Here is a 25071-nt window from a genome sequence, read left to right on the forward strand (position 1 = left end):
CATATCTCTTCACTTGTTATTTCCAGCCCAGTGGCACGCAGCCTTTTTCTCCCCCACACAGATGTGTCAGAATAACAAGAAAGGCAGGGACAATGCCAGAGCACTACCCAAGCTCCTGAGTGGCTGCTAGGTCAAAGGTCAGGACTTTTCACCAGGATCTTCCTGAGCCAGGTTCAAATCTATAATTCATCTGGCTATATAAATTAAAGGGACTTTAAATGGTAACCTCATTCTTTAGCCAACCACACACTATTTTGGGGCTGTTCGTGGTCTTGTTATGATTTTTTGCATTTCAGATGTCAGGTGGCAGAGCCAGGTGCTCTGGTGAGCAGAGGACAGAGGTGAGGGCTCTGTCCTCAGGAAGGCAGGGTGGGGATGGGATGAGACAGAACCATGGTGGCTCTTCTTCCCTTTTATTGCTTTCTCTCTGTGTACACTTTCCCTCTTAATCCTGGAATGACCATAAAAGGGCAGTTCACAGTGAAGCGTAGCTGTGTGCTGAACATGATCTCATTCCCTGGGAATACGGGGATTTGAAAGGGATTCTCCTACTGTGCCTTATTGGTATCTTCTCCCTGAATGTTGTGCATGGAAAGGTGCCCAGACATAGTATTTCACTTCACATTAAAACTGTATGTGCAGTGTTGCAGTGCAGGTGGCAGTGGCCACTGCAGCAGAGCATTCAGAGGACTGGCGGACAGGCCTCCAGAACACAGAGGTCTGATTCTCACCCCGTGGTTATGGCGAGTTCCCATCTTCCTAGTGGTTCTTAGTTTACATGTTTTAAGTTTATTGGTTCAGGAGTTCTCCACCCAGTTTTATGTGTAAGTTGACGTTTATGTATTTCCCCATGTTGCTTATGTATTAGTTCTGGAAAGTTCTCCCTTCTTCGATGCCGCATTGGTCTACTCATGTAATTCCCTCACTTAGGTTATCCCTATTGGATATTCCTCTGTTGTCTCCTCCTCCTCAGTCAATTCCCATTGGTTGTTTCCCTTTGTTCCACCTCCATATAAAATGCTGTGCTCTCCCCTTTTCCCGGTCTTTGTCGCTGGATCCTCCCCTTGCAGTAAACCAGCTGGAACCTACACAGAGACTCCTCTCTCATCCTTTGCCTCTGCTGACGCTTTTACACCACCTTTGTTTGGGGCTGGTTCCTTGCAAAGGAGCCAGCCTTCCCTGCAAACTGCAGCTGACAGCTTTCCCTGCAGGCTGCAGCCGACCCCTGCCTGCTGCAGCTGTCACCAAGGATGTCTGCAGCTGGACACTGTGTGTCCTCGGGCAGCTCCAACAGTGTCAGTGCAGGAAGCAGGCATCATTTATCCAGTATATTTAGGAGACAAAAGTGGAAGGACACTGATTTGTTTTTCCATTCCCAGATGTAAAGCATATTTAGTTAACAAACTACCTGTCAGCCATTTAGTCTGCTGGAAATAACTCATAACAAAAGTTATGTTTGCTTCACCTTAAAATTCTCATTCCAGGAAAAGTTTTGAATGTATTTTGACACTTCTGTTGCCACATAACAGATTTACATTTAAATTCTGCATTTATTATTATTTATTGATATTAGAACCTCATGCTGGATACATACAGCAAATTTCAAATTCGATGACAATAACTTTTATAAGAATCAAGCATCCTGATAGACTTAATGGTCAAGACTGATCATGTACAAAAAGGAAATCTTAAAGTGTAATTGACTAAGGGGAATTTTTGCTGCACAAGAAATACAAGATTAGTTATGTTTATAGCTCATGGAGACACCTGTGGTTACAGAGGAATTCTTCTCAATGAGATTCCTAATAATCTTATAAGTTTTAGTCTGAATTTCCTTTTTAATGGTTCTGTGACTGGCTTCCTACATCCTTTGTTCAGTTCCTAAATAAGTGGTCTATAATTTTCCTTAGATGAGGATCATCTAGTCAGTTATACACCAGACATGAACATACTGTTAACAAATTTCACCATAAAATATGATCATTTATGTATAATATATTTGATTGAAAGCAGCTGAAATTCTTTGGTTAGCAGAAATAAATTTCTGTTGAAAATAATACACTATTTTGAATTGAAAGTATTCTCGTTTCTATGTATATGCTGATACTTTTAATAGATAACAGAATTCATAGAAGCATGATTTGTGTTAGAAAGGAACACATTCTGCTTTTGTATGCATACAGCTTTGTACTGCACCAGCAAAGCTGTTAGGGATTTAATTGACATTTAACATTAAAATTATCAAAACCTTCTTGGTGCAACAATAGAAAATCAAACATTGTCTGGTTATTTCTCCAGGTTTTTGTGATATAAAATGTGACCTTTTGCTTTTATTAAACCCAGCATAACTAGAAATATTTCCATAAATTTTCAAAATTGATGAAAAAAAGTCTGAATCTCAAATTGGAAGAATTTGAAATTAATAAGAAGTCCACTCAACAAAAGCTCTGCTGAAAGTCAAAGGTAAATCTGAAATCTTATCTTCTGTTCTCATGACTTCATTAACATAAATTTCATTATATTTTTTGTCTTCATAACTGAAATTCATACTAATGCACGAAAATAAGAAAAGTACCACATCCCATGGCTGTCCAGTAATATGCCTAATTTTAAACATTAAAATAAAAAAGACACAGATGGGTTAAGTACTTGGCTAAACTGGAGTAAAAAATATAAATCAATGGATTTAAAAAATTTTGTTCCCTACACAGTGTGCTGGCCACATCAGTGAGATATTTTGTTTGGTAGGTTTTGCATAAAGCTTGTGTTTTTCTAATGATGGTTGGGAGGAATGTTTTAGCATTGCAACCTCTTCAAAGAGCCTCCTAAAATGCTCTACAAGAAAAAGGAGATTGTTAGTCAATAAGAGGAACACTTTGTTTCCTCATGTGGTAGTTTCTTTGTATCTCATGGTTGCAGTTGCTAGTGCTGACTCAATAAAATAAATCTTAAATTTGCAGTTTAGCATATATAATTTATGATGTTTGTTTAGCCGTTTTTTGGTTGTTTTTTTTTTTTTTTTTTTAACATTTGCTTCAGCTGGAAAGGTTTCCACATGCCAGTGTTCACAAAGTATGTTTTACTGTCTAGGTGCTGAGCTATTTTGGATTACAGAAACAGTAATTGGAAATGAAAATATGTGTTCTTTCTAGAATCTTTGACAAATAACTTCCGTTTACATGATGAGCTTTGAAGGAGAAAATATTCTTAGAGAATCCAATGGAGATACTAATATATCAACTTTGTTTTATTGTTTCAGTTTGGCATCTCATTTCTTAAAACATTGTGTTTAATTAAAAGCAAAGTCCTTATTTATAGTTATCTAGAAATAAAACAGGACTATTTTGCTAGCAAGAAATTAATAAATATTTTAAGATTATATTTATTAGTACAGAAGAGGATTTATTTTTCATTAACATTTGATTCAGGAAGTGTGATAACAAAGTGGTTAAGATTGGAACTAGCTTTCCATTTAACAGCTGATTTTTGTAACTGTCCTAACATACCCATACTTACTTGAACTGGCCTAGAACCTGCTAAATTATATGAAGATGCAAATAATTTAGCAGTCCAAGGAAAGTATGCCACCATATCTTTGGTCTACATGCAATTTAAGGGCCATGTATATCACAAAAGATAGGGAGTACACATTTCACAGTAAGCACATGAAAATTACTGGTATGTAGAGTTGTAAAATGAAGACATCCTTGCATAAAGAGGAATCCAAATATTGAAAGTGTTAAAAGGGTTGTTTACTACTCTAGAGATGAGTGGTGAATGGGACTGCTTTGCAAGTAAGTATTAGATAACAATGGGGGCACTTGGATGTGGTGACAGTGAGAGAGAATACACTGGTCTGACTTATCTTTCAATTTTGCTGTCATAAAAAAGGTGATTTTTTACAAAGAGACAGCCTCTGCTTTATACATCTTTATCCAAACTCATGATGGAGCGAGGGCACAATTCCACTATAAAAAAACTGTAAATCAATGTAAGACCCTCCAAGTTTAACTTTGTCCGTCTATTTAAACAATTTAAAAAAATTCATTCTGTGTTCTCCTCAGGAGTTTTTTGCTATCTCTAAAATGCTCCTTATTTTAGCAAACACAGGTGTCAGAGCAGGATGGAAGAGACACCTCTGCAGTTTCTACTTGCTGCATTGGCTGGATCTCCACTGACTGCAGTGAGACCTTAGCCATCTCCCATAAGTTGTCTTCCTAGTGGGCACTTGGTTTTAGGTGGATGAATCTGAAGCTGAATCCCACAGTTCAGGACATGTCAGGGAACTTTGGTGTAAGTCAGATGTTTCTGACTTTGAACAGTTGTAGCAGTGTAATCACAATTTCATGGCTAATGAAGTGGAATGCACTGAGCTCCATGATGCTGGGACTAGACTGCTGCTGGTACCTCTGCTTGAAGACTTAACAGGGCTAGCTCAGACCTATCCACACTATCTACATTGATCATCTATGATTTGCGGTGTAACTGGTGACACCCCAGGAAACCATCCTGCTTTAAAAAGCAAAATCTCACCATTCATGGCAGTCGCAGCAGAATATGGGAAACCAGCAAGCCTGTGTTCCAAAGACTGGGAAACCCAAGCTGAGCACATCTACACCCTTTAAGCATCTTCAGAGAAAATGGAACAAACCCTCAGACTGGCAAAATACCTGTTTTTTTCATGAGCCCTCAGTGTGGGAGGTGGCTGTGTTTAGCATTTTGGGGTAAAGGCTATTACCATTCCCAGTAAGCCTCAGGCTCTAAGTGGACTGATGAATGATGGGGATGAGGGCCCATGAACTGGACTGGCTGAAACACAGAGACGGAAAATGTGCTCTGGATGGGGGGGTGCCATTTCATTCTTTGTGCTGAGGTCCACACTATTGCTCTTAACCTTGTTTCTGAGTTAGAGGGGAATAACGGAGACTGAACTGGAGGAGACTGTGATTGCTGAAAATATACTTTGGTGGCCTAATATGTCTCAGATGAAGCTAATGGGCATTCTTCAAAGAATTTGAGGAAGGGCAGAACTAGGCCAGACCATGCCCTTTTGATAAACTCTTGATATTGCTCATGCCTCTTTAAAGGTTGGGGCTTTATATAGAGAATATGAGTCCTAATTAACTGTTGAACAAGAAACTCTATTTCCTATGCATTTTAATGATATTTTGAGAATATCTTGTGCATTTGTTTTATATCTTCCTGTAAAAGGACACATTTTTTTCTTAATGCAAACATTCAGAGTGTCACTGAAGGCACTGTTGGATTATGTACAGAGCTTGTGAGATGGTTCAGTAGCATGGTGTAAGCCAGGAGGTAATACAAGAATTCTAATGCAAGAAATTGTCTTCTGCCAGATGGAGCTGTACCTTGCTGATAGGTGTTTACAAGGCTGCTTATAGAACAGCAAATGGCTCTTGGGCTTTTTGTCTAGGTTTGGGACCAAAATGGCCTGGTTAATCTAGCAATATTTGCATCTGTTAGTTGCTGATACCACCTTTTTCTTTTCTTTCAATGCTTGTTGAATTTAAATGGAATTTACAGAAACATACATTACCATATAAGTTGCAGGTGTATAGACTCATGTAACAGAAGGTCGTATCTCCAGGCTGTAGGAGCTATCTATCAGTTCCTGAGGCTAGCACGATGTTTAGTAGCTATATTGCTCTTGATTCCCAGGATTGTGAACTGAAACAGTCAAGGCAAAATCTTTCAGTATTGCAGAATATTTTATTGTTCTTTTGATACTAATTCAGTTTTTGAAGTCCGATGTGTTTCTTCTGGTAAGCACTTCTTTTGGAAATATACTGTGCTTCCGGTTCATGCCATGCTAGTACAAGGCACAGTTACTGTGCAGGTAGTGTCATGAGGATTGCATTAATGTGCATGTTCTCAACCCCGGGCTGCCTATTCCACCCAGGTCTGTTGTGCTGAGTTGTGCACTTGCTGATACCACAGATACAAGTTCTTGTCAAGGCCCTGCACAGTTAAAAAGCAAGGCAGAGTAAAACACTGATCAAAAACATGGTACCTGTCCAGCCAACTTGTAGTCTGGGTATAAGACTGTTCGGTAGTAATGAATACAAAGAAAAGGCTAATTTAGGCTGCTAAGGTGAGGTGTTTGACCTGCTCTGTACTTCCTGTGGTGGGGAAAAGATGAGTGGCCTGTGGTGTGGAAAGTTTTGGTGGGGGCATTGAATTGGGGAGTACCATTCCTAAAGCTCAACAGCCAGTTTTGTAGTGAAAGATGATACACTACAAATGATCATGGAGATGTGCAAGGAAATACCTGCGAATGGCAAACAGAAAAACAAATCTCTTTCTTTAAGAAAAGTGAGGAGGAATCTGGTACAGATAAGTAGTGGCATTGATCAGAAATGGGGGAGCAGTTTCCTTTCTGTTTTTCATTTGCAATCATTCATATCCAGCTGTAGCTCTTCTTATCTCCTTTGCATTTTAACCATACGTAAAGTGTTTCACATACATCAGATATCTGCAAATCTTTTTTGCTCTCTTTATTTTGCTTTGAAACCAGTTCTGTCTAGCACTGCAGGTGGCTTCTCTTCAGTCAGGAATAACTGACCTTTTGTGATTTGTGTCTGCACATGTGAGAACTCCATTGTCATCCTGTGCTTGTTCTCTTTAGGGCAGAGATGTTGCTGCATGTTTTAGGGACATAGCAAGCACAAGGTTTGTAGAAAGAAGTCAACTGTTTTATCAGATGACTTACTGAGTGTAGGGGGAAAAATGTGTGAGTTGATCTGAAGATATATAGGGCCCTCAGTGCTTATTTATGTGTATATGTGCTTATCTCTTTGTGATAGCTCTGTTGATTGCTGCCTAGCTCAGAGTGCCTTAGTTTTGAACATCCCAAGTTCGGTGATGTTAGTCCAGCTGAGAGAGAGACACAAAGAAGTGTAATACTGAATTGCAAAGAATATGTCTGGTACTATCAGTTGTGCCAGGGCAAAACGAAGTGGAAGAATACTGTAAAGGTGGATTTACAGGCAGTTTGGGGGATGCCTACCAGTGCTAGGAAGCTTTTTGGGAGTAAGCTACTAACTTGAAATATAACAAATGGTGATGAGGGCTAACACCAGGATGCAGCTGGAAACATTGCACTGTGAATAAACAGTGTGAATAGATGGATTTACATTACTAATCTATGTAAGCTGACAATACTTGTGCTTTTGTAAGAAGAGAACCAGTGAAGGGATGCAAAGAGAATCGTGCAATGATCAAACTTTTGGATTTGGAGAATAATCCTTGGTATTTCTTGAAGACAAAGAAAACATTGAGAGACAGAGGTGGGAGAGCCATAAGTTAATCTTTTAGTTATGTGAATAGTCAGGAAAGAACACTTAAGCAGAGCTAATCTGTAAGAGCTTTGGAGGTAACTTGAAATGTGAGTCCAAACTGACTAAAATGATACGTGAGGATAAGGAGTGATAGTGCTATGAGAAAAGGAAATAAATGGAAAGATTTGCAGGGGTAAAAAAAAGAGAATGGTGCTGGCTGTCACGTAGAGTAAACTGATAGCTACACATCAGTAAAGACCTGGCAGAGGAATGCACTGAACTTTGATTTGAAGAGAATGAGGTTAGATTAATTGGAGGGAGCGGGATCAGTGAATAGCCAGCACAGGAGTCATTGCTGAATTCCATGTATTCTGTGGTGAAATTATCCAGAGTGAGAGGCAAGGGAAGTGGGAGAAGAGGGTCAAGAACAGCATCTCTTTGGCAAGAGGACACAGTGACGCACATGTGAGTAGAGATCACTGGAGAGCTGGAAGATGAAGAGGCTTCCAAGGCCAAGAATAGTACAGGCAGACATGTCAAAACCAGTGACTTGCCAGGAGGAAGAGAAAGGAACATTGCTTCTAGTTTCACTTATGAGGTCAGTTCAGGGGACTCCAGCGAGAATGATTTTGTTGGCAATAAAATGAAATGTTCTATTGTTATCAAGTCTTTTTAAAGTTAGTGTTGCTGGCAGAAGGAAAAAAAAAAGAGGGCCAACTGAGGCTTGAAATGGAATCTCCTCTTGGTTGTAGTAGTTTACATTACAGCTTATTGAGGAAAATTTAATTTTTTGCTATTATACACTAACATGGAGGAAAACTAAATGACCTGCATTAGATTGTAGAGCTGATCCCACCAGATGCTGTGAATACTGTACAAGATTTATGCTCTTTTCAAGGAGAAATAGGCAGAAGGTAATGTATAACTTTCTCATTGGCCCCGTAGGGCTTTTTGACTTACAGCATGAACTAATTTCCTTTCTCTGCCACAAATGCATGTACATGCATTCCAAGGAGAAGAAGCTTTATATCTGGTATACTGACATTCAAAAAGCCATTGGTTAAATCTTCAATCACTTCTCATGTTTACGTGGCCTTCAGTGTTGTCTCAGTGCTCTATTCAGACTGCAGAATAAATATCTCCTCAGTTAAATGGTTACTAAGATTATCCCATGTTTTCAATATTGTACCGCAAATCTGAGTACATTCTTCTGACACAAAGTATATTTAGTCAGTGTGTATTCTGAAGTGCTAGCAATTAGTATGTCAATGCATAGAAGAATTTGAAACACTAAATATGTGCTGAAGCTTATCATTAAATAAATTACTTCAGGGACACACGTGCAAGTTGTTTATTTCCATTGTAACTACCAGAGCACAGTACATTTGGTGCAAACTAATAATATAGTTGCCTTTAGAAAAAGTTTTCAAATACATTTTCCATCCTCAATAATTTCAGCCGATACATAAAAACAGTTCACTTGTTCTTCATATTTTGGCAGATATTATTCTTCATCTTAAGAATAATTGGAGTTTTCAGGTATGAGGTAAACTGATGGAATATTAATTTTTGGCTTTGTGAGACTTCTGAACAGTATTTAGAATATGCAACTGTTCAGAATAGAAACTGCATGCAGAAGTATTATCACTTTGAGCCATAATTATACATTATTCCCTACTCAAGCGATGTTTTCATGTTCAATAGGTATACATCTGAGTAGTAAACTGATTAAAATCTGGAAGTCTTTGAACTTTCTTAGAGATAATTCATTAAGTCACACAGCTTTTAAAAATATTTCAGTAAATGGAACTTCACTTTTCTACTGCCTGTTGAAGTCTGAAGTATATACTGTGGAGGTATCAACAGCAGTGCTCGAATTAAATCATGTTGAAGTTTAAAATTAAATTGTGATAATATTTTTTTCTTTTTTTAATAAAGGAATTTTAGTTTTTCTGTATAACTTAACAATTCCTTAGGAATTACACAAAATTTCAAAATGTATGCTAATTCATGCCAAATTTTAACTTCACATTTCTTTCTCTTCCCTGTTACCTTCCCACGCCTATAAGCACTCTGATAATATTGGAGACTAGAACTACATAATGGAAGCACATTCAAAGCTAGATCCCTTGCTCTAATCCTTCTTGAGTCATATAGTTTACTCCTTGTAACAAGTATGTTTCTGAAAAAAAGAAAAAAAAGCCTTTGAAAAGCTTTTTGTTCCTTTCTTTTCATCAAAGCCTAACTTTTCATCTGCTTTTCTGTACGATCATATTGCTGTGAATGTGTCACCATGTTTTCCACCTAATAACTTCTGAATGTGCTTATCAACTTCAAACACTTTTGGCAGGGGAGAGAATGGTGGGGAAAGGGGGCTTGATGTCTCAAGTATAATCGCAATCCCTGAAATGTCATCAAAGTTGGTGTCTGGGAAGAGGAAAGAAACCCTGTTAGTATTCTCACTGAGGGAAAGAGCAGTCTGAGGCCACACTTCTTTACACACCAAAAAAATCCACGTAGGTGAGCATCATTATAAGTTATAGAAGAAAGGTTTCTACCTAGACAGAAAGTCAATCAAACTTGAGACACAAATAGGTAGGAAATAAGGCTCCATTATTTTCTGGTGTTGATGGAGCTGCTTTTCAGTAAAGGCAAGATTTATCTCACCTCACTTTTCTGTTCTACAGTGTTATCTTTATTTCCATACTTGGCTTTCATTGTAGTCAATGGAGAGAAACAGCTCTCAGAAGGTGATTCATTTCAGAGTACAAGTTGTGTGCCCAGGAACAGCATTTGAGCTCGTAAAGAAACGGGAGAAGATAGTCCTGTTCTGACAAACTGTGTGTCCAGAGTTGTGGATAAATGATTTGGTGGGAGCAGGGAGGAAAAAGAGCTTGAGAAGGGATCAAGTCCAGGCAAGCAGAGGTGATTCTAAGAAGAGAAGAATTAGTGAAGTGCTTGCTCATTTACATGCTTTTTGTAATTTGACTTGAAGAGAAAAAGAGCCAAACTGCCTTAACTCATTTTCTGTTTCTATTCCACCTGAGAGATGATACAAAGTTCATACACAGTTGTTTGTATTGAGCAACACATATCTGAATTTTCACATGTGTAATGTCTTATGTGCTGATATAAATTGGTTTTGTTATCCAAAAAATTACTACTTTTTTTGGGTTCATTCAGATTCATCAAATGCCAAGTTTCTAGGGTTAGTTTGGGTTGCTAGGGGCTTTTGTTTGTTTGTGGTTTTGTTTGGTTGGTTTTTTGTTTATTTTTGTTGTGAGGTATCAGTTTTATTCCACATGTCTTTAAAAAGTCTAGTAAAGCAAAAGGAAAGGATTAGTCCTAGTAAAGACTATAAAAGAGTGTTGGGCTGGAGGATTTCTGTGTTTGACATATACTACTAAATATTACTAAACAATTTTAAAAGTATTTGTGGTTTTATTTTTTCTTTTTCTGTGTTTGTTATTAAGCCAGTTTTTTTTTTACTGCTTGCTGATAATAAAGGCTGAAAAAAAGTATTAGAGTTTCAAAACTAAATGTCATCATATAGATGAATTGTTTTTCTAGTACTATGGAAATTATCTAAAGAATAGACTTGCTAAAGGCAAAGGGAAAAAACCCCATCTAATTATTCCACTCAAGAAATACTCATATTCCATCTCTGGCACTCTAAGGATATTAGTACCTAGCTTTTGTTTCAGATTTTGTTTCATAATGCTACAGTAGAAATGCAGTAAAGTGCATTCTCTTTCTGAGGCAGAAAATTCAAAACTCTGTTGACCTTAGCTGGAAAGGCCAAATTCAGAGAAATAAGCTAACATGGAAAAATGTCTTAAACATATCTGAAAAAATAATCCTGATATTTTTGAAAGCTAATGTGTTTCTCTGGTGGGACTTAGGTATTGTTCACAATCACTTGATGACACTTAAACCAACTGTTTGACTGTCCAAGCTGTTCAAAGGACTATTACCCTTCTGTGTTCTGTTACCAGCTAAGTGTGGACCTCTTTGCATGCTTACATTCCTGGAGTAGCAATCCATCTCTTCTGCTGCAGAGTTGGAGATGGGAGGAGAGAGACAGAAATTAGTGTAGCAACCATCTTAGTTTTTGCCCACTTGTTTAAAATATCAACATAGTTAATTATCTTCATAATTAAAAAAAATTCCAGTGATTTATTTCTGTTTTTCCTTCATTTCAATCACTCTAATTCCTATTCCCAACACAGGCCTCAGTAACACTCATGATGGTATGGGTTACATCACAACACCTGGACTAATGTGTCTTTCTCAAAGAAATTTCTGAAAATGTAGTTAACTTTTAGTAATTGAGAACTTGACTTTCTCAAGATCTGACCTTTTAGTTGGAAGTTCCTTAAGGCTGTCTGCCATCTGTAACAATTAGACAGTGATGCTTCTGGCTGACTTAAAACATCTGTGAACTGGTCATGTAGCTTAGCCCTTGTTTAAACATCCTGCTAGTGGTACTTATCTGCCTCCCCACACTATAATTCTTCCATCTTCTCCATCTGTTAGGTCTCCTCAGGGTGGCCTTGTTGTGGCCTTCCAGTACCTGAAGAGAGCCTATAAAAAAGATGGAGAGAGACCATTTACAAGACCATAATGGCTCCAAACAGAGAGTAGGCTTAGATGAGATATTAGAAAAGTCTTTACTGTGAAGATGGTGAGACACTGGAACAGATTGCCTAGAGAAGTTGTGGATGCCCCATCCCTGGAAGTGTTTACAGCTGGGCTGGATGGAGCTCTGAGGAACCTGGTCTAGTGAGAGGTTATCCCTGCCCACTGCTGGGAGGTTGGAACTAGATGATTTTTAAGGTGCCTTCCAACCCAGGCCATTCTATGATTTCTATGATTTTCTTTCATTTCATTACAAATGTTGGTATATATCTGTGACAATCCAGAGGGGTATATTTATATATTACTTATTTTTCTAATGCTTTTTATATGGGAGCTTTAACATGCTGTAGAATGGATGCACTTAGAATAAGATGCATTTTATTTAACCTTAGTTTGCTAGTGCACTTAAAACTAGACCCGTTTATAAAAGTTTTCCTTGTAATGAGCATGTAAGAGCTCAGATGTGTGATTTCTTTGGGGTAGAAAGGCCTGTACACTGTAGTGCACTATGATGGCAGTGAGGGCTTGTCAGGCTTCATCTTCCCCCTCATTTGCATTTGGTTAACATTTCATAGTGGCAGGGAAACTTCCAAGTGCACCCTGCTGGAATGAAAATCTCCACTCTGCTGTTCGCTTAGATTGTACAGCCTGTAGCATAGGGTTTGTGGTAGAAGGTTTACTGGCCTTACGTCATTAACAGCCTTTTATCAGGAGGCATCTGCTGAGTTCATAATGAAAAATAATCATTAGTGCACAGGAAACATCCTTCTACTTCTTAATTCAAAATGCAATTACATTGCTCCTTTGTCCTGGTGAACTTCTATACATGAGTTCTCCATCATTACATTGTGTGGCACAAGAATTGGAATCTCAAAGTGAGGAGAAAAAGAGGGGAACAGGGTGGAACATACTCTTTTTTGTGCAACATCTGGCTTTTTAGCAAAGTCGAGGGCTTTTAAAATAGTTGAGTGTGCTCTGATGAAATTATTAAAGAATGGGCTGATTAATCTCTACCATAAAATGTCATTTCCTTTTATCTTGTGCTTTAACCAAAATAAAAGAGTACATTTGGAAGAAAATAAAACCTAAGAAAAGTGCCCCAAGATACCATTTGTGAGAGTTGGGATTAAGGACATTAATGGAAATAACATTCAAGCAACTTCCTTTCCTGAATCCTCACTAAGAAAAAGCAAGAGAATAAAGACTCAGTAAAGGTTATTTAATTTGAAACATTTTGGAGCTAAAATAAATCACAGTTAATTTCTGTCATATCTGTTAATTTCTTTGATTTGTTTAGACCAAATACAAATGCAATGTAGTCTAAAAAATGGGTAGATACAGTTTGTTTCAAAAACATACAAAGTGTTTTATTTTATGCAACATTTCTATAGCAGGCAGATTTGAGCTATAAAAAGATATTTTAACAAAAATGTCCTTAAGCCTTGAATTTGCTTTTTGCAAGGCAAAAAAGCATATAATTGTTGGAAGTGAGTTTACAATATGTTAAATGTTTCATAAAATACAGAAACTGTAACCACAAATATTGCAAAACCTATTTCAACAGTCCTAACACATTAATTTTTGCACAGTAAACCTCACTAGTTTTGTATAAATCTATCTCATTAGTAGAATATTTGTATCAGAACCATTCAAACAATTCATGAGAACAAATGCTGTCAGACAAGATATACTTCATTGATTTCGTCTTCTGGTTGGCCATGATGATTTTAATCTTCTTAAGCTCAGACTCACAACCACACCTCATTACACAGATGTGTGGAAGAGGAATAAGTATGGCTTTCCCAAGAAGCTGAACTAATTACATATATTTGCATTTCCTAGACTTTAGAATGGTGTGAAGGTTTCATAACAAAACCAGAAATCACAAATTGAGGATAAAATTTGTTTTGGGATCTGCCTAAAAGATGTGGAGGGCAAATATATTGCTAATATGTGATGATAGATCCAAGGTGACATGAAGTGCTGATGAAATAAAGAAAACACTAACAGATCATCTTGAATCCTTATGCCACATTTTATCATGGCATATCATACTTCTTTAGTAGGGTATGAAGTGAACTAGCCTGTCTATAGAGATGTTCCCCTAATAGTTGTAGAAACTTAGAATCCTTTAGGTTGTAAAAGACCCTGAATATTATCAAGTCCAAGCATTACCCTAACACCGCAGAGTCCGCCTCCAGGGATGGTGACTCCACATTTCCCTGAGCAGCCTGTTCCAATGCCTAACCACCCTTTCAGTGAAGCAATTTTTCTGAACATCCAACCTAAACCTTCCCTGGTAAAACTTGAGGCCATTTCCTCTTGCCCTATGACTGGTTGCCCAGAAAAGACCTTGCTTGACACCTTGCTACAACCTCCTTCCAGGTAGTAGTTGAGTGATGAGGTCACCCCTGAGCCTCCTCTTCTCCAGGCTAGACAAGCCCAGTTTCCTCAGCTGCTCCTCACAGGACTTGTGCTCCAGTCCCTTCACCAGCTCTGTTGCCCTTCTCTGGAGACAATCCAGCACCCCAATGTCTTGTAGCAAGGGGCCCAGAACTGAACACAGGATTCGGATTCAAGGTGTGGCCTCATCAATACAGGGGCACAATCACTGTCCTGGTCCTGCTAGCTGCACTATTTCTGATACAGGCCAAAGTGCCATTGGCCTTCTTGGTCACCTGGGCATGCTTTGGCTCAGGTTCAGTGGCTGTTGACCAGTGCCCCAAGGTCCTTTTCCGTGGGGTAGATTTCCAGCCACTCTTTCCCAAACCTGTAGCATTGAATGGTTTTGTTTGACCGAAGTGCAGGATGTGCATCTGGGTGGATCCAGCCAGCCACACAGACAAATTTATCTGTATTATGTTGGTCTTTCCCAGAAAAATATTGCCAGTAGTTCTGTGTGTTCAGGTTTGTTTCTGTACTTGAGGTTGTGTTCTTCCCTGGCTGTCTGCAGGATTTCACATTTTTCTATTGGAATTGTATATTTATTTTTAAAAGAAAGGTCAGATACCCTTGTCATCTAACAATTGTTTTGCTGATTTTTAAATGATCAATTCTAGTATCTTTTTTACTAGAAGTGATGTGTTTTCCAATTTTTTTTTCATAGTTTTTCTTACTGGTAACTAACTTACCATATGTGAAGAGATTTTGGATAATTATCAGAGTCACTTGTTCTGACAGTCCTGTATTTAATCTCAGTTTCACTGCAGTGACCGAGACAAAGACTGCAACAAATTAACAGTCATTTGAAGCTGCCAGGTGGAGCTGGCAGACCAACTATTCTCTCAGAATTAAAGTCTGAAATTTTTCTTTACATAATCAGAATTTTGGAAGGCCAAGGAAAGGCTGATTGCTTATTCTACATATAACTATGTCGAGGTTACAGCCAAAAACCTCTAGGAGAATATTCTAGAATGTAGGAGGCAAACAATAACACCTTTATATTTTCTTGCTCAGGATCTGATTTTCCCTATCTTAAGTTTACTCCTGGCAGTAATTCTCTTGGAAATCTTGGTATAGACTCAAACAGACAGAATATCATGAGAAATTATTATAAATTTAGCAAGCAGATGAAAATAGAATTATAGGTTTTGTTCTGTGTTTTAAATTTCACATGAACTCCTATGTATGGTAACTAGTAGGTAAGCACACTGTAATTTTTATGTAATTCCAGACTGTATGAAATTCACAGTAATTTAATGTTAAATTAATGATCACTTGCAGTGTGAGCCACCTGTTCTCTGAGCTATGACAGGTGTCTGGATTTAAAGGGGTCATGGGCATGTGATAAACATTTTGAATATGTTTCCTTTAAGCTGTTGGTAAAGTCCATACTTTCCTTTCAGATAAACTGGATCAGTATGTCAAAGACTAGGAATGATGGAAAGGTTGATACAACTGAAATGATAGGACATTCATAAAGTAGTCTACATTGAAAGAAAGGGAAAGAAAAAATAGGATGAATATTGTGGTTATATCCTTCTGTTGAAAAGAAAATTACTTACTTTGCAAATTGAATTATGACATTTCATTAAAATGTGTAACTTTCCTTTTGTTCAAAACTAACCTTATGTATGTCCTAAGCATGCCCACACCTGAGTCTCATTTTTGAGGCTGCTTTCAGAAGCTTTTAGATGTCCTTTTAAGAATGAGCTCATGTTTATCAAAATTCCAGAGCAAAGCACTGCATGCAGTGAGACACTGTCCAAGATTGAGAAGAATTATCTTCCTGTTCTTCAACAAATATTTTCTGATGAGATGTCAATCTTCAGACGAGCAGATGATGCCTACTTAATCCTGTGTTGAATAATAGAGGAACAAATAAAAGTGTGAGAATCACAGATTGGTTGAGGTTGGAAGGGACCTCTGGTGGTCTCTCTCAAGCAGGACCACCTAGAGCCTATATCCCTGGCCCACATCCAGATAACTTTTGAATACCTGCAAGGATGGAGACTCCACAATCCCCCTGGGCGACCTGTGTCAGTGCTTGGTCACCAGCAGAGTAAGAAAGCGTTTCCTGATGTTCAGACAGAACCTCCTGTGTTTCATTTTGTGCTGTCTCTGGTCTTTTCCCTGGGCATCACTGAGAAAGGCCGTGTGCTGTGTTTTTTACACCATTCTTTCAAGAACTTATACAAATTGATGAGTTCTCCTCTGAGCCTTCTCTTCTCCAGGCTGCACAGCTCCAGCCCTAATGCCTTTCCCTGTATGATTGATGCTCCAGTCCCTTAATCATCTTTGTAGCCCTTCATTGGACTTTCTCCATTATGTCCATGTCTCTTGTACTGGCAAGGCCAAAACTGGATCCAGCACTCCAGGTATAGCCTCAGCAGTGCTGAATAAAGGGAAGGGATCACCTCTCTTGACCTGCTGGCAATATTTTCCTAATGCATCCCAAGATACCTTCCTTGTTGCAAAGGCGCGTTACTGGTTCATGTTCAGTTAGTGTCCACCATCTGTCCAGCCCGTGTCTGTTTCTGCAAAAGCTGAGGTTATACCTTCTATAGAACTTGCAGTATGAAGCTGATACAAATTGAGAAAAAGCAAAATTTTAAGCCTGATGAAAGTCCACCAGTTGAATTTAAATTGTGCATTAAATTGCAAGTACGAGTAGAAGTTAGCTTTTTCTTTTTTAACTCTGAGCCCTGTCTACCACCAGGCTTCTTTCACTGCTAGTGGTTTGGTCTTGGGAGATTTCTGCTGTTGATTTTCAACTGAGAATCCACTGAAGGTTTCCCATTTCTTTGGAGACATGTTTCTTCCAGAGATTTCCCCAAGGATACACAGGCTGTGAAATTATGAGCTGTCAATGAAGGTAGTGTCTGTAGGCAAGGTTTTCATGCATGAGAATATTTTGTATTTTGTGTTCCAAATCAGGAAGATCAGGGCACTGAACCTGGGTCTTATACATACTGGATCCTGCTGGCTCTTGAAGCATCACAAAATAGAGCTGCAAGGTAATGTAGGAGATAGTTTGTTCAAGAAAACTCAATTCTGACCCCAAAGGCTTCACTATTATTATTTAGCAAATAATATTGGGTAAACTTATAATCTAAGAAAACTGTAATATTCACTTCTGTAGAAACTTATTAAAAATTGAACTTATTCTCAGAATAGTCCTACAGCGGTTTGCTTTTCTCCAAGTAAATACAGGGCCAGAAATCTTTCAGAATTAGAAATATCTAGGTCATTTCCAGTGAAAAGGTTCACTTCTCTTGCTGGTTTTATGCCCATGGTTGACTTCTAATACATATTTCACACTTACCTTCACAGAGTTTCATTTTGTTCATTTCAAGTTCTCATTCTGATTTGTTAAGAACATGCTGAATTCTGTTCTCCACAGAGTCTGACATCTGTCCCACGCTGGGACAATTTGCAAGCTTTTCGTTACTGGATCGCTGAAGTTATTAATAAGTAAAACTTTGTCCAAGACAAATCCCTGGTGGGGCTCTCACCTGAAATATTCTCACTATCTCACACTGAGCTAACATCTGCTTTTTGTGTATATTTAGGCTGGGCAATTTCATTTAGATAGCAGTTTTATGTTTAAGCTTCTAATATGAAAAAGAGGAGGGGAAAAATGGGGTGAATGCTAAATCCTGTCATCCTTCCCTTCCTTGTATCTGACCTTGCTTCCTCTCTGCAGCAGTAAAACCTCCTTCAGCTGGCTGTAGAGAGCTGAGGTGCAACTTTTGAACCATGCAGGCTCTGTGTATATCCCTGTCTGCAGAAAGGGAGAGACAAGGAAAGTGCAGTGCAGGATTCAAAAATGTATTTTTATGCCAAATATGGTCATTAGTGTTTCTTAGGAATCTGAAGTTTTAGAACATGAAAGGTTTTGATAACTTCTAAACTCTTACTGATCCTTTTCCCATGACAGGAAAAACTGAATGACATGGTCCTTTTTGACTCCAAGGGGTATGCTGGAAATAAGAGTTTCTGGAAGTAATTTTTACAATGTTTAATATGCATTCTTGGACTTAACTAAAGACAATATTTGTAGCTGTACATTGTTTCATATGTGGCCTGGGACAGGAACTTTATGTTCCTTGTGGAAGAGCAATGGGTAGTGTAAATAGCACGATCCCATGATACTCAAGAAATCGATTAACTCTGCAGTAACTAACACTTACTGATGGTGTTTATCTCTTCTTGCTCTGGTACACAAATTCCACATTGAATTTGAGCCAATTACATTAGTGCTCAGGCCAGCGAGCCTGAAATTCAGACCTCAAGTTGCGGGGTAATTGCCCATGCAATGAGAGTAACAGCTTTGCAATTGTGCCCTCTGCAAGCATCGACACTATGTGCAATGAGGTTCCTCTCCAGGCCGGCTGCTTCTGGCTCCAGCTGCACATTTGACTGGCACGGAGATAGTCGTGGTATGATCCCAATTCCTGCATGTGGCCCTGTATAATTAATCCATTTTCCTGCATGTGACTCCTCCAAGTTTGAGCAAGCCTTTTTTTTCTCTTTTCAGTGGTCAAGTAGCCCTTGAATCATTCTGGATCCTTTCTTCCCCTTGCCAGTCTTCACAAAGGCATCATATTGCCATTCATTGCTGAGCTACTGTGCGTTCTCCAGGGAGGTTTGTTAGGTTGCATTAATACAGATTAAGATCTGCTTTGTCCCCACTCCTTCCAGTGCCAGCTGAGTGCTTGCCAACTGTGAGGTCAAGAGATCTATGTTTTCTGTCAAACAGCAGCCGCTGTTCTTATGGACACTGTAGCAACCTCCAACTCACCAGCCTGTCATGTAGATAAAGCTGCAGGGAGCATTCATTAGATATAATAAAAGATATGGTAGGGGGTTTTAGCCACCCTATTTTATTCCTATAGCCATTCCTGGTTTTGCTTTCTTTTTTTGCCCTATCAGGACACTTTTATCTAAGTGAGATTAGGGAATCCCACATATCAGTTTGGCTGACAGAAGGCTGGAAAGTGTCTGCAAAACAGTTGGCTAGCCAGGAAATTAATTTAATTATTTTCTTCCTTTTTTTCTAAAATAACTCCAGGAGATGCTTTAGCTCTGCTGTTTTTCAATATTATCAGCTTGACCATAGTTTACTGACTGAAGAGTGATTCAGCTCTTTGAAGAAATGAATCATTCAAAAGCAAGGGTCTGACCAGTTGGACTGGAAAACAAGTAACATTTCTCTGCAGTATATTTATGCGCGTTCATAAGAACAAACCCCTCCTCCCACCTCCCAAAAAAGTCCTCCAAATACATTTCAGACTTTTCAGGAAATATTTGAAATCTGTGACAATTCTCCAACCCTTTCTAGCAATTTTTCACACCTTTCACCATTCACCTCTTGGACACATCTGGCCCTTCTCTCTACTCTCATTTTCTTTTTTCCAAGTCCAAATGGCAACTTAACGTTAATACTTTCGGAGTCAGAACAGCAATAATGATGCCTGATGCCAAAATGGCAGAAAAGGCCAGCATAGCAAGTCCAAAACCCCAGAGAGATGGAGGAGAAAGCCTCTGGAGCCAAGTATGGTGGGAACTGTCCTTCTGGGGCAGATCTTGCAGGCAATATTGGTTGATGGGCACAGGGACACTTCTTGTACACAAGGAGACAGGCCAGCTTCTTCAGAGGGATATCAAGGACACAGAAATGAAATCATCTGTCAGTCTGACAGTCTTCCCTTTGTACATTTCCTGTCTTGCAGGGGTTTCCTTTTTTTTCTCTTGGATTGCATCTATTTCTATAGGTGTGTGAGATGAGCACACTTTGATACTGGGTCAAGAGTGACCACGAAGATGGCATTATGGACAAACTTGCTCCTTCCTAAATAATTCCAACATATCTTTTAGAGTGCTTGTGTTCATTAATTGCCTAGTTATTCTGCAAACTTTATAGGCAAGGGCTGATTGTTTTTGTGTTTGCAGTGACGTTCACTGCTGGTAGAATTCCCTTCTCGGTAATTCAAACCAATGACTGTTAAAGGCGATAGCACTTCTGATCTGCTGGTCACATCTATGCCTCTGCCAGTCAGCTTTCCAGAAAAACAGCAAAGGAAGAAACATCTCATGAGGATCTCATGAGTTTAGGGTAATGTCGCAGCTGCAGGTAGAAAGCGGATGGTAATGAGCAATTGAGAAGTTTAGTTTTCATTTTATGCAAGTGGTTTCATAGCCTGAGGGAGTGGGGGCCAGACTCAATGCCCCAAGAGATCTCTTCTAGCTGTAGCTTCCTAAAGGAAGGAGCTATTCATTCAACCAAGCTCAGAGAATAGTGTCCTCCTGTCCCCTACAAAATGGTCATCTCTTCGTACTCTCTGTCAGTAATGGCAGAGGGGAAAAGGCTCGAGTAACTTCCTAGGGGCAAAGTAAGGCAAAAAGGCACAATTAATATACCTACACATAATAAGTTGGTCTTCGTTCCAGAAAAAGAATGAATGAAATGCTGAACTTCAGAGAACATTGCCATGCTTTTCTTGGTTTTATGGAAACTCGTCTGAATTTGGCTAAAGAAAGTCTATAAGGATATCATTTGTGGCATGATCATTTCTCATCTCAGTTCTCCTTGTGCTTTTAGTAACATAAAGCAAATGAGTGTGATCACAGCAGTGGTTTTTCACAGACCCCTGGTATCATACAATAATGCTTTTGAGTTTCAGAAAACTTCTTTCTTTTCACACATCTGAAAGACCTACAGTTTTAGCCATCAGGACTTGACAAACTCCACAACATCCTTTTCACTTGTCTGTCTGTGCTCTCTGTGTTTGTCAGTCTAAAGAAAGCTATTAAATCTGGGTGTTGCCTGAAAATCTTCTCCTGTTGTGAAAAAGAAATAGCTGTTTGGGTAGAACAGCAAAGTTTTAGCACTTTACAAGTGCCTGGGGTTTATTTCCAACAGTCTGTTCATACTCAAGTCTGTTAGACCTGGTGAGAGGTGTGGAAGAGGAATGCTACCTGTATGTGACTCAGATCAACAGGGAAACAATGTAATGAGTTTGATCCATATATTGTGTTACAAAGTGCCATATCAGGATTACACACCTAATCTGAAGGGATGCACAACTGAAAATAATTTCTAATGCTCCATAACTTGTAAGAATTGTTATTTTACCTGTATAATTGCATGTTGTGTGTGCAGAAAAAAACCTGAAAAACACCAAAGCAACAAGGCATGCAAGATTCTGAGACAATGTAAATTGCAAGAGATGTCCTGAAACCAAGGAAACAATGTAAATTTTGACCTTGTATCTCTAAGGTCGGATGTAGAAATGTGAGCTTGAATATTAGACTGTTACATGCTCAGTACATCTATGCTTTTGGTATTGCTATAAACATATTTTTCACTCGGAATGTGTAGGACAATTCAAATTTCCTTTTTGTAAATTGGTTGGAGAACGAACTATAGTATCCTTATTAATCTTTATTTTATTGTTGTTCCAGGTTAGGTTTCCCCATGATGATCGTGTCCTGCACCATCGGAATGTGCTATCTTCTTGTTGCTCATGTTGTAGTAGGTTGGAACTCATAGTAATTTATACTTTCAAGACTCAGATAAGTTTTCTCTTTTGTTTAGCTTATATCAGAATGCTAAGAACATATATGAAAGGAAAAAGATGTATAAAACCCCAACATATGGTATCAATCAAAATGATTGTTGGCATAAACATCAGATATGGTCATTCTTAACCTTTTGTTTTATGAACAATATGCAGAACGAGACAATAGAAATTAAAATAATCCATATATTTCATTATGAATGCAGGTACTGTGCAGATAAAAAGGAGCTGTCTCAAGGGAATATGCTGTGCCTGAAAGTTTGTATTGACACAATCTGAGTATAGTCACAGATGAAAAACTCATTCACAATAGCAGATGTTCAGTAATTTCTTTCTAGGGCTTAATTTTTCTTTGTCAATATATTTAGCTATTTGTATGAAATTAACTAATATTCAGGTTGTAATAATTGACAGTTAAGCAGAAATTCTGTACTCTATGAAGGATGTATCATTATCTACATTTAAAATAAACATGTCCTGAAAATGTGCTGTGGAAGAAATTATTATTTTGGAAGCAGGATTGCATTCCACTGAGGCTTTGTTTTTAATTTTAAAGCTCCTAAACAGTGGTAGGCTACCTCTATTTTTTTTTCTTAAAATAAACTAATTCCACTCTTCTTACAAAAGGATGAATATAAATAGTGATAAAGCATCAGACATTTTCCATTTAATATTAATTCACTTTTGTGAAGGAGTACTCTAAATATTTTAATAGGTTAATACACTATATGGAAGAATGACCTCATACTTTGGCTTTGATTTCCTTATCTCCGGTAATAATGCTTTAAACCACATATATTGTTCTTATAATTGGCTGCACAACAGGTCAAAATTCTCATTATGAGTATGAATTCCTGTGAGGTATTCAAGAGCTAAATGCCCATCTTCCAAAACCGTGGTGGGTTTGGCCTGAATTAATGGTGGGTGTGTTTTATCTTGAGCCAGAAAAATTGGCAGCCTGGTTAGTGCAACCCAAGACTGAATTAAAGGAAGCCTGTAGAGATGATCAAATGTGGCTTTTCCTTCTGCTTAGTCCTTGAGATAACCAGGTAAGTGAAAAAGAAGCAGTATCTTTCCCACAAAAGTGATGAGATGTGAGATTAATCATGCATACCGTTTTACTCATATATAGGTTGTGTCCCAGGATTTGTTTGAAGTGTGAAAAGTGATATTAAGAGGCCAATGGAAATGAGGCACAGCAACCACTCAAAGCAAGGGTGGCTGCCACCCCTCCAAGTAGATTCAGTGATAGAGAAAGTGTGTGGAGCCAGAGGGTAAGAGCTGTCTCCATTGGCCCAAGACCTCCCACCAAGACTTCCATCCCCACCCACGCTCAGCCCCGTGGATCAGTGAAGTCTCCTGTGATGGGGCTGAGTTTTGCAACACTGTTGAGAAACCTCGAGGTTGTGCTGACAGTGACCATCTGTAGAACAGAAGATCTTCTCCCAGAACTAGCATAACTTCTACTTCCTTTTATCTATATAAAAAAAACCAAAACCAACCCAAAACACCCACCAAATCCCTGCAATAAGTCTGGATCAAAACACAACAAAATAAAACAAAGAATAAACGATGACCTGAAAGACACTCCTTCGGGCAATTTTTCTGAAATTGAATTTGGGCCTGTCTCACTCTCAATGTCAAGAGCAGTTTACTATGTAATAACTGGAATTTTGTTTCAATTAAAGGAACATTTATTTTAATCAACTTAACACTGATCTCTGGTGAAAAATTGTCACATGGTATTTTAAAGCTCTCAACATTTCTCACAGTGGGGCAATCTTGGTGCAGTCATTGCACAAGAACTGTTGTATTAAGCCCTAGAAAATGCAAAATCAGCTTCTGCTAAAACTTTAAAGTTTTTTTTTCTTCTCTGTTCCACTAAAACACCCTTGGCATGTAGGAGTATAAAAATGAGAATATGATGGCACGAAACAATGTGCTAATTATTTTTTATAGTGCTTTTTAAGGAATAAAAAATTAACCAAAACCAAACCCCTGAAACCTTCCTGCAAATTCTGAGCAAACTTTTGCTAATAATGCAATCACACTAGCTGGCACAAAAATTCATGTCTGCATTTACAGTTTGCAGGAAGAAGGAAAACAGAAATGCAGCAAATGATCTCCACTCATTCATGCCCCCAAATACTTCTGAACACTTTGGTGCAAGAGAGATCTCACTGGCTTCAAAAGTGCTACATCAACAGGACTCAAATGGGATTTTCTTTCTGCTACGTTACTTGTCCTGTCAAAAGAAGACAAGTAATGCACAGGGACTACAAAATCATGTTGGTAACACTTTTAGGCAACCAAACTTGAGTTTATTTTGCTACAATGAAATTTTTTGTAATGACATATTGTTTTGCTAAGTATTTTCTCATATAAACTGACTTTCCTTCCTTCAACAATCTTTTTTCTTTTTTTGCACTTTAAGCTCATTAAGACCTTAAATGAAAAGGCAAATTATAAAAATAAAATAAAATTGTTTGTTTACACAGAGCTTTATGTGAGTGTAATGAAAATTACCTAGGTGCTTCAGAGAATTTCAAGGTAATGAAGTACACTTTTCATTGCCTTCCATTATAGTTATCAATGTAATCTGCGCATCAAAAGGGCACAATTACAGTGGCTACATCCTTGACAAAACTAGTGTGCAGGATTGCATAAAAATGGATTGACTCTGAAGAGTGAGCAGAGTTTATTTTTCCAGTGAAATCTCTCTAAATGACTAAATAAAATATTAGTTAAGTAATAAGTCACGTAGTAGTGTATTATCTTTAGTATGCTTTTGGCTGATCTCAGAGGATAGTTTTTTCATTGTCATTGACATCCCATTAGGCTATTTGGTGATGTTTGTTTTAAGACATATAGTGAATATATATATATGATTTTCTGAGATCTGTTTGCCCTTTCTGAGCTGTGTAAAATGCAGTAAGACAGCAACATATGAATTATAGCACTACCAGGCAACTACCAGTCAGCCATACCCAGTAAAAGAAACCATTTCCAGTAGATAAGCAAGGTAACCACTGAAAGCAAGGAAAGAATCATGGAGATACTAGAGATTCACCAAACAGTGAGCTATCTAGCAAAGAATAGCACTGAGAGTGGCA

The 25071-nt window shown here is 38.3% G+C and overlaps 1 protein-coding gene and 1 long non-coding RNA gene across 10 annotated transcripts in view; one reads left to right on the forward strand and one right to left on the reverse strand.

Moving 5' to 3' along the window:
* OCA2 (OCA2 melanosomal transmembrane protein) overlaps nucleotides 1-22445 on the forward strand; it is a 192121-nt gene extending 169676 nt beyond the window's left edge. For all 9 annotated transcript variants that reach the window (XM_032100281.1, XM_032100285.1, XM_032100282.1 and 6 more), the window contains one exon: nucleotides 21843-22445. In XM_032100281.1, the coding sequence (XP_031956172.1) occupies nucleotides 21843-21930 (88 nt within the window). In that variant the 3' untranslated portion in view covers nucleotides 21931-22445. The remainder of the gene's footprint in view (nucleotides 1-21842) is intronic.
* The window catches only part of LOC116440036, a 41096-nt gene continuing 28766 nt past the window's right edge, over nucleotides 12742-25071 (reverse strand). Inside the window, exon 3 of the long non-coding RNA XR_004238380.1 lies at nucleotides 12742-17385. This is a non-coding gene — a long non-coding RNA (uncharacterized LOC116440036). The remainder of the gene's footprint in view (nucleotides 17386-25071) is intronic.

The sequence above is a fragment of the Corvus moneduloides genome, chromosome 2, assembly GCF_009650955.1.
Source record: "Corvus moneduloides isolate bCorMon1 chromosome 2, bCorMon1.pri, whole genome shotgun sequence".
In the NCBI taxonomy this organism is placed as follows: Eukaryota; Metazoa; Chordata; class Aves; order Passeriformes; family Corvidae; genus Corvus; species Corvus moneduloides.